The 10000-nt window shown below is 41.1% G+C and overlaps 3 protein-coding genes across 7 annotated transcripts in view; all 3 read left to right on the top strand.

The window, feature by feature from the left end:
* LOC141752869 (Na(+)/citrate cotransporter-like) overlaps positions 1-2389 on the top strand; it is a 17115-nt gene extending 14726 nt beyond the window's left edge. The window contains exons 12-13 of the mRNA XM_074611109.1: positions 234-371; positions 477-2389. Coding sequence (XP_074467210.1) covers positions 234-371; positions 477-605 — 267 coding nt within the window. The 3' untranslated portion in view covers positions 606-2389. The remainder of the gene's footprint in view (positions 1-233; positions 372-476) is intronic.
* Positions 2390-3802: 1413 nt separating this feature from the next.
* On the top strand, positions 3803-8586 carry med31 (mediator complex subunit 31). The gene is made up of 4 exons (XM_074611276.1): positions 3803-3996; positions 5409-5483; positions 5637-5733; positions 7559-8586. Exons 1-4 carry the CDS (start codon positions 3987-3989, stop codon positions 7770-7772), a joined length of 396 nt encoding a protein of 131 aa, XP_074467377.1. The 5' UTR covers positions 3803-3986; the 3' UTR covers positions 7773-8586.
* A 1000-nt stretch (positions 8587-9586) lies between these two features.
* LOC141752272 (uncharacterized) overlaps positions 9587-10000 on the top strand; it is a 21321-nt gene continuing 20907 nt past the window's right edge. For 3 of the 5 annotated variants that reach the window (XM_074610053.1, XM_074610052.1, XM_074610051.1), the window contains exon 1: positions 9615-9793. The gene's annotated coding sequence lies outside the window, so the exon portion shown is untranslated. Of the gene's footprint in view, positions 9794-10000 lie in introns of all 5 variants that reach the window. The other 2 variants (XM_074610054.1, XM_074610055.1) reach the window with 2 other exon arrangements.

Below are 10000 nucleotides of genomic sequence, written 5' to 3'. Positions count from 1 at the left end.
AAGAACAGGAGAGTTTAAGTCCTTTAAGCTTTTAATGTGAAACATCTTAACAGGAAGTTTCATTAATCTTGACAGAAAAAAACAGTTAAATGAGGAAACTGGAATTAAAGTGTGTTAGAAACAGAAACGGAAAAAATAATTTTGCCATTTGACTTCTGATTTCTTCTTCTGTGGTTTTGCGTTCTGATGTTTATTTCCTGTCTGAACGCCGTCCTCCTCTCTCTGTGACGCAGTCCCAGTCCATCAGCCTGAACCCTCTGTACGTCATGATCCCCTGCACCCTCAGCGCCTCCTTCGCCTTCATGCTGCCGGTGGCCACGCCCCCCAACGCCATCGTCTTCTCCTCCGGTTTCCTCAAAGTGTCCGACATGGTGAGTCCTGCTCTCGTTAGGACGGACGATATAAACCCTCCCGTGATGATGTCATAGTAACCTCCTCCTCCTCCTTCTCCTCCTCCTCCTCCTCCTCGTCTGCAGGCTAAAGCCGGCGTGGTGATGAACGTCATCGGGGTCAGCTGCATCACTCTGGCTATCAACACCTGGGGTCACGCCATCTTCGGCCTGGACTCGTTCCCCTCGTGGGCCAACGCCACGGCGGCGCTGTAGGACCGACAACCTGCTGCCTCAGCTCTCCTCTCAGGTTCCAACACAGGGAGCTTGTGTTTATATAGCTGCTGGTTCTGAGCCTCAACAAACATCGTCCAGATGTTCGGACCTACGACTCCTGACGTTAAACTCTGGCTGAACATCTGTAGCAGGAACATCCTGTTGTTAGCTCCTACTGCTAACTAACGTTAGCTTAAATCTCCCGTTAGAGGCGTAACATACTATTAGTATTCACATAATACCTCATGGCCAGCAGGAATAAGCACCGGTCTCTAATAGAGGCCTGGTTAACAAGTAACAGGAAACGTTCTCACTTCAACACTAACTCTGTTTTAAACCACTCATTAAAGGAGCAGTACGCGGCGGCAGAACGAGGCGGCGTTCAACCTCAAACGTTCAGTCCCACCCACCGTGTTTTCACCGTGATTTCACCGTGATTTCACCGTGATTTCACCGTGTTTTCACCGTGTTTTCACCGTGATTTCACCGTGATTCCCCCGTGTTTTCACCGTGATTTCACCGTGTTTTCACCGTGATTTCCCCGTGTTTTCACCGTGATTCCCCCGTGTTTTCACCGTGATTTCACCGTGTTTTCACCGTGATTTCCCCGTGTTTTCACCGTGATTCCCCCGTGTTTTCACCGTGATTCCCCCGTGTTTTCACCGTGATTTCACCGTGTTTTCACCGTGATTTCCCCGTGTTTTCACCGTGATTTCATCGTGATTTCATCGTGATTTCACCGTGATTTCATCGTGATTTCACCGTGATTTCATCGGTTCTGGCGGGATCAAACGCGTGACCGTGTTCACCAGAAGAGCCCATATGAACGCCCCCCCACCCCCCTCATGTCATATTCACGACCTCGTAAGTGGAGTGTTTCTGAAAGCTCCGAGTTCGCGAGTTGTGACGTGTTTGTTGACGTTGTCAGAAATGGCGGAGGCCTTGGAAGTTAATTTTTCAGTACCTAATAAGCTAATATATTGTTAACCACAAAATCCGACTGTGAAACTGATGAGATCCCTGATGGTGGATATTTGCTAATTAATTCCTGTTTACTTCTACTTTGCCGTTTATTTTCGATCAACGTTAAACTACTATCAGGCGGGTGTTTCAAATTAAAAGCATTCAACCAAGAACGGAGGTATTATGTGCTTAAAGTCACTGGAAGGCTTTTAATTTGAAACATCTGGGAATACCGTCAATAACCAAAATATATTCAGTTGATAAAACGGAGTTAGTTCGGTGGAAAAACGGACGTTATACTGAATTTATCAAACATGGAGGAAGTCGGGTTAGTTTGCATTAACAGCAAATTAAAATATAATTAAAATATCATAAAAAATAATTATAAAATTAGAAATAAAGGCTTAAATACGCTTAATTAAAATGCCTAACGGTTAGTTCCTCCTAAAACAAGAAACCTTCTCCCCAAACATTTAGAAAAGGTTTATAATAATAGTACTAGTCTCTAAAACTAATCAAATAGACTCTTTTAGTGTTTTCTTTAATCATTATTTGCTCTTTGGTTGGTTGTTGTTTCAGAAACTGAAATTTATCACTTTACTTTTCTGTTCTGAGAGACGACGACAGCTCGTATCCTCGTATCCCTGCAAATTTTAATTATTTTCAGTAATTATAAATTGAAGTGTATGTTTTGTATTGTTTTCTATTTAAACGTGTGAGTTATATATTCAGTAACATGTTTCTGTACATACGTAACCTCCAGAGTTTTATATTATCTTGTTGCTAACAGTTTTGTTAATAAAAGTTGATCTTTAAAGAAACGTGTGACAACAGACCTCTGATTGTATAATTAAATACTGTAAGTATACTGTGTGTATATATATATATATATATATACTGTATATATATATATATATATATATATATACGGTAGGAGTCAGACTTGTGGTACTTGTACTTTACTTAAGTATTTCCATTCTCTGCCACTTTATACTTCTACTTTACTGCATTTCAGAGGGTAACATTGTACGTTTTACTATTTATCTGATAACACTTGTCACTTTTCAAATAAAAATATAAATATGATGCAGTACTATAGTCAGTCGTACATAAAGTATGTAAAACTGACTCCACATTGATGAACTACAACATTAAAATGCTCTTACACGTATTTGTTAGATAACAACAGAATAATATAATATCCTATAATATAACACTGAAAGGAGCCGTTCTGCATAATGAGTTCTTTCACTTTGGATATTTTAAGTACATTTTGTTGATAATACTTGTGTATGTGCTTTTACTTAAAGGGACTGTTAGTAAGAATCATAATGTGTTGTTAACAGCTTCACCTGTGTCCGTTAAGTCAACTAAAGTCAGCGTCCTGTTGCTGGCGCTTGTGCTCGCTCTACATAGACATGAAGGAGCATCGCTCAACACAGTGAGGAGACACACGTCAGCTAAAAGCACAATATCACTCTATATTTCAGCTGGGTGATTTATACGTGGAAGAAGTCACAAACAGGACCTTTAAGTAACATTTTGGATTCAGGACTTAGTAGTATTTTAGACCGTTGTATTTCTACTTCTAGTTAAGTAAAGGACCTAAGTACTTCTTCCACCGCTGTCTTTCACTAATGTTTTACATTGTTTATATTTCAGTATCAATGTTAATTAATTAATCTGTATGTATGGTTATTTAACATAACTTTTATTAATTGTGTGTTTCTTGGCTTTTTTTATTTATTTATTTATTTATGTATTTATTTGTATATGTATTTATTAATGTATTTATTTATGCATTTGTTATTTATTTATTTGTATATGTATTTATTTATTTATTTGTATATGTATTTATGTATTTATTTATATATTTATTTATTTGTTTGTTTAATTATTAATTTGTTTATTAATTTATTTATTTTACTATTTATTTATTTATTTATTTGTATATGTATTTATTAATGTATTTATTCATGTATTTATGTATGCATTTGTTTATTTATTTATTTGTATATGTATTTATTTATTTATTTGTATATGTATTTATTTATTTTACTATTTATTTATTTATTTGTTTATTTGTTTGTTTATTTATTTATTAATTTGTGTATTTGTTTATTTGACTGTTTAGCATTACGTCATCACTCCCTGTGTAGGTTATATGTCTCCCTCTAGCGGTCACAAAGGGAACAGCAGATGCCGTAAACCATCGTAAAATACCGGAAAGCTTTACAGAGTACTGACTTCCGGCAGATATGTCCTCCCGTGTCTGATGAGGTGTTTCCTAAAAACACAACAAAGACCCGCAGAGCGGCTCTCTGAGGGTTAACTGCTGCTGTTTCAGCTTAACAGCTCACATTATAACCTAGAGATCAACAGTCTGCTGTCTACGGCAGCTCATCTGTCCTCGTCGTCATGGAAACAGGTTAGTAGATAATGCTAGTTGTTAGCATGGTGAGAGCACCAGACTCCGTTGATAAATGAGGAGATTTTAAGCGGTTTGACTTGTTGTGAACATTTAATGTCTGTCTGGAAAAGACTGGACACGTTCTCTGTGTACATGAGACTCACTTCTACTCTTCGGTATTACTTTTAGACGTCTCATTGATATTAAATGTTAATTACAGACTCTTCCGTTGAGTAGCAGCTCCAGTTCCCCTCATCCAGCTGATGAGCAGAGCAGCCTTAAATCACTACTTATCTGGATGGAGTCTGGTGTGTCTGTTCACATGGATCTACATACAGACCTGACTCAACATGTTAATGAACACATGATTGTTGATATTCAACTAAAGTGCCGTTTAGCTTGTTTGGAGACAGTTCTGTTCAGAACTACAGCAGAAATAATTACACTTAAAGACATCCTTATTTATTAACACAAATGTGTGTTTTGAGCATCACCTAGTCCAGAGGTCAGAGGTCAGGGGTCAGGGGTCAGCAACCTTTACTATCAGAAGAGACATTTTAGGCAAAAAATAAATAAATAAAGCATCAAAACATGTGATCATTGTGATGAAGGTAACACAGTTTATAGTCTAAGTATATAGTATATAAGTCTAATGCAGTGAGGGCCAAAGAGACAATGGACTACGGAGTATTAGGGCCACATTGAGGGAAACAACATCTGAGATTTACACAATAAAGTCACAATATTATGAGAATAAAGTCATAATATTATGACTTTATTCTCTTTGTTATTTAAATCTCAGATTATTTTTTTTCCTCAATGTGGCCCTAATACTCCGTCGTACCGTCGTACCGTCGTTCCATAGACCTACAACAATGATCAATACAAATGAAAATGTAAACTAAAAACAGTTATTCATTTCCACTGAAGGACATCCTCATTTATGGACAGAAATGTGTGTTTCTAAGCACCTAAACCATTTTATGAACAACCGAGACTGACTCTTCAAATCGGCACACATTACAAGTTCACCAGTAAACTCAATGAACAGTTAAAGTGACTCCTGACTACGAGCTTCCTGTATTCAGCTGAGAAACAGAGCAGCGTTAAACGGCTGCATGTCTGAATGGAGTCTGGTGCAGCATCTGATTCAGAAGGCTCGTTCTCATGGCTGCGTTCCATGATAGAATAACGTGTTCATTCAGACTGAGTCTCAGTTGTTTATATGAATACATGATGTATTCTATCAGTTTAATGTGACTCATCCTCATTTTAAGAAGGTGAACACGCAAATAAATGTTTCCCAACTGAAAATTGTAATAATTTGTCCGAATTGCTTTTCTAAATCCTCGTCTCCTAAACTGATCTGTACCTCTTCAGACAGATTCATCCATTCACCGTCATGTTGTTGTGTGTGTTTTGTGGTCCAGAGGAGCAGGCCAGGAACCGGTTCCAGTCGGAGCTGGAGTTCATCCAGTGTTTGGCCAACCCAAACTACCTGAACTGTGAGTGACAGCAGACAACACCTCTAATATTACTACTGTTATAGTTATATCTGTTGATTGATCATTACTGACAACCTCTCAGAGATCAGGTCATTCAAATCAACAATTAACTCTTCACTAACTGCCTCTCTTTGTTTCCCTGTTTGTGTTCAGTCTTGGCTCAGAGAGGCTTCCTGAGGGAGAGACCCTTCATCAACTACCTGAAGTACCTGCTGTACTGGAAGGAGCCCGAGTACGCCAAGTTCCTCAAGTAAGACTTCCTGTGTTTATATATAACGCCTTTATCTGGTGGACGGACTAACAGTCCTGAGAGACGGACTAACGGCACTGAGAGACGGACTAACGGTCCTGAGAGACGGACTAACGGTCCTGAGAGACGGACTAACAGTCCTGAGAGACGGACTAACGGCACTGAGAGACGGACTAACAGTACTGAGAGACGGACTAACAGTACTGAGAGACGGACTAACAGTACTGAGAGACGGACTAACGGTCCTGAGAGACGGACTAACGGTCCTGAGAGACGGACTAACAGTACTGAGAGACGGACTAACAGTACTGAGAGACGGACTAACGGTACTGAGAGACGGACTAACGGTCCTGAGAGACGGACTAACGGTCCTGAGAGACGGACTAACGGTCCTGAGAGACGGACTAACGGTCCTGAGAGACGGACTAACGGTACTGAGAGACGGACTAACGGTACTGAGAGACGGACTAACGGTCCTGAGAGACGGACTAACGGTCCTGAGAGACGGACTAACGGTCCTGAGAGACGGACTAACGGTCCTGAGAGACGGACTAACGGTACTGAGAGACGGACTAACGGTCCTGAGAGACGGACTAACGGTCCTGAGAGACGGACTAACGGTCCTGAGAGACGGACTAACGGTACTGAGAGACGGACTAACGGTCCTGAGAGACGGACTAACGGTACTGAGAGACGGACTAACGGTACTGAGAGACGGACTAACGGTCCTGAGAGACGGACTAACGGTCCTGAGAGACGGACTAACGGTCCTGAGAGACGGACTAACGGTCCTGAGAGACGGACTAACGGTCCTGAGAGACGGACTAACGGTACTGAGAGACGGACTAACGGTACTGAGAGACGGACTAACGGTCCTGAGAGACGGACTAACGGTCCTGAGAGACGGACTAACGGTCCTGAGAGACGGACTAACGGTACTGAGAGACGGACTAACGGTCCTGAGAGACGGACTAACGGTCCTGAGAGACGGACTAACGGTACTGAGAGACGGACTAACGGTACTGAGAGACGGACTAACGGTCCTGAGAGACGGACTAACGGTCCTGAGAGACGGACTAACGGTCCTGAGAGACGGACTAACGGTCCTGAGAGACGGACTAACGGTCCTGAGAGACGGACTAACGGTACTGAGAGACGGACTAACGGTACTGAGAGACGGACTAACGGTCCTGAGAGACGGACTAACGGTCCTGAGAGACGGACTAACGGTCCTGAGAGACGGACTAACGGTACTGAGAGACGGACTAACGGTCCTGAGAGACGGACTAACGGTCCTGAGAGACGGACTAACGGTCCTGAGAGACGGACTAACGGTCCTGAGAGACGGACTAACGGTACTGAGAGACGGACTAACGGTCCTGAGAGACGGACTAACGGTACTGAGAGACGGACTAACGGTCCTGAGAGACGGACTAACGGTCCTGAGAGACGGACTAACGGTACTGAGAGACGGACTAACGGTACTGAGAGACGGACTAACGGTACTGAGAGACGGACTAACGGTCCTGAGAGACGGACTAACGGTCCTGAGAGACGGACTAACGGTCCTGAGAGACGGACTAACGGTCCTGAGAGACGGACTAACGGTCCTGAGAGACGGACTAACGGTCCTGAGAGACGGACTAACTGGTTGATGGTTTGTCTCTGAGCAGGAGAAACACAGAGAATAACACCAGAGGGTCACTTTAATCTGCCGTCCCATGGTGCTTCAGTGTGTCAGACTGTGTTATCGTCTCAGGCATGTCCTCCCTCAGTAGAGCGTGTAGAGACCTGACTTCCTGTCGCTTGGCGTCCCCCCCTGCAGGTATCCTCACTGCCTGCACATGCTGGAGCTGCTGCAGTACGAGCACTTCAGGAAGGAGCTGGTCAACGCTCAGTGCACCAAGTTCATCGACGAGCAGCAGCTGCTGCACTGGCAGCACTACTCCAGGAAACGCACCCGGCTGCAGCAGGCGCTGGCCGAGCAGCAGCAGCCGCAGCAGCAGGCGCCGCCGCACGGCAACGCCACCGCCAAGTGATGACGTCACTAGAGCTGGGAGGAGGACTGTACATAGAAACGTGTGGATCAGAGCTCGACTGATGACGGATTTATGAGTTGTGTTTTTTACATAAACATTTTGATAGTGATCCTTAGATGTGACCAGAGGGGGACGTTTTACGGTGTAACACTCAACTCGTCAGCGCTCTGTGGAGGACCAACCGTATCAACAGATATTGATCAATCAGCCCATACAGCGGACCGTTCATCAGTCTGGCTCTAGGTTGTGGAGTTCATAATGACAAAGCAGCGTCTGAGAGGGAGACGCCTCGACGTTCTGGACTTCCTGTTTCCAGTTAAAGGTCGGGTTCATCTGCGTTCAACAACAGGTTGTTTTTCAAATGTTAACGTCCACTCAGCAGGCAGCAGGGCTGGAGGTCAGCACAGGAAGCTGATCAATACGGTTCTGAATAATGGGAATGCTAGGCTAGCTGAGTCAACGCTAGCTGTGATACGTTTGGAACCAGCAGAAAGAAGAGGGGTTGTGTGTTTACTCGTGTTCTGTGTGGTCATAATGGTTTCATGAATGGAGTCTGGTGGCTTTGAAGACAGCGATAAAACGTCTTCAGTTTCCCGTCAGACGGCTGCTTTACCTCGCCGTCAGACGGCCCTTTCTGACGGGGAACCGACGCCGTTGAGCATTAACAGACTGCAGTTAGAAAATGAGTTCCTGGTTCCTGAACAGACATCAACCTAAACACAGTGACTATTTGACAGACTCATTGTATTTACATTTCTTCCTCTTTCCTATCTCTACTTTGCCTTTATTTTTAATAAAATATTTAATATTTGAATATGTTTTATATGTCATTGATTTGCTGATTTCCTGTTGGGGGGGGTCAACAGCAGCTCTTCACGTAAGTATTTAAACAAATTAATCTGTACCACTTTAAAATAATCTTTTCCACAGTATTTTGGCGTTATCTAATTTTCTTTTACCAAATCTCTATCTAAAATTAAAATAAAGAATGAGAATAGTCCAATGTGTTGAGAAAACACTGTAGTCTGTATTTCTACAGAATACTAAATAAGTACAGATTTCTAGAATATTTAAGATGTTTATTAATGTGTTTGTTGATTAATTACAAATATGTATTTATTTGTATGCTCAATTATTATTTATGTATTAATTTTAACCTTTTATTTATTCATTCAATTATTTATTTAGTTCAGCATTTATGTATGTATTTATTTATTGACGAATTTTGTGTGCAGATTTGATTTTATTATATTCAAAATCCCTTCTCCAGTAGGAATAATGATTTAATTTAAACAACCAATTAAATATATCTTTTTATAATTTAATAATTCTTGTGCAACTTTATATTTAATCATCCTGTTTAATTTTCCCTTTATTTATTTATTTTTGCTTTTATTATTTTATGAATTTTTGCATAATATTTTTTATATTTTTATATTTATTTTTAATGTATGTATTCCAAAATACCTGCTCCAGTAGGAATAATTATTTGATTTAAACATTAATTTTATAACCTAATTTCATAATTTAATAATTTTTGTGCAACTTTATTTTTACTCATTCTGTTTAATTTTCCCTTTTATTTTTGCTTTTATTTTTCATAAGTTTTTGTATTTATTATTTTTTACATCATTTTTTTTATATTGCTATATTTATTTTTAATAGATAGAAAGATAGTAACTTTATTGATCCTGAGCATCACAGTTCCATATGAATTATTTTTTTTAAATTCTTGTGCAGCTTTATTTTGTACTCATTTACATTTTGAATCGATGTCGCTTTTATTCTGAAGGATATCCGTGCTGCCGGAAGTGGACTTTGTCCCCGGAACAGTCTGGACCTGGGAGCCATCCTCCTCACTACACCCCGTCGTTGAGTTAAAGCGGTAACGGTGATATGACGTGAATCGCATCCCTTCGAAAAACGGTCCTCAGCTAGCGGTTAGCTAATAGTTCCGTTTGTTTGATTTCCGCAGTGAACGGTCGGTACAGCGGAACATATAAAGACTGAAGACGACTCCGGTAACTCTTAACTTATTGATTATCGCTGATTAACTCAAGTATTTTGTGTAAAAGTCGATTTTTAATGTAACTACGTAGCAAGCTAACTAGCTACGTCAGCTATTGCGTCACAGTTTGTTGTCAGTCTCCCTGCGCATGCGCAGTTGTGACCTCCAGAGCTCAGCTGTTCACCTCAGTGATGATTAATCAAACTGTAGTTAGTTTATT

Source organism: Sebastes fasciatus, chromosome 16 (genome assembly GCF_043250625.1).
Source record: "Sebastes fasciatus isolate fSebFas1 chromosome 16, fSebFas1.pri, whole genome shotgun sequence".
Classification (NCBI taxonomy): Eukaryota; Metazoa; Chordata; class Actinopteri; order Perciformes; family Sebastidae; genus Sebastes; species Sebastes fasciatus.
This window is presented reverse-complemented; position numbering and strand designations above follow the sequence as displayed.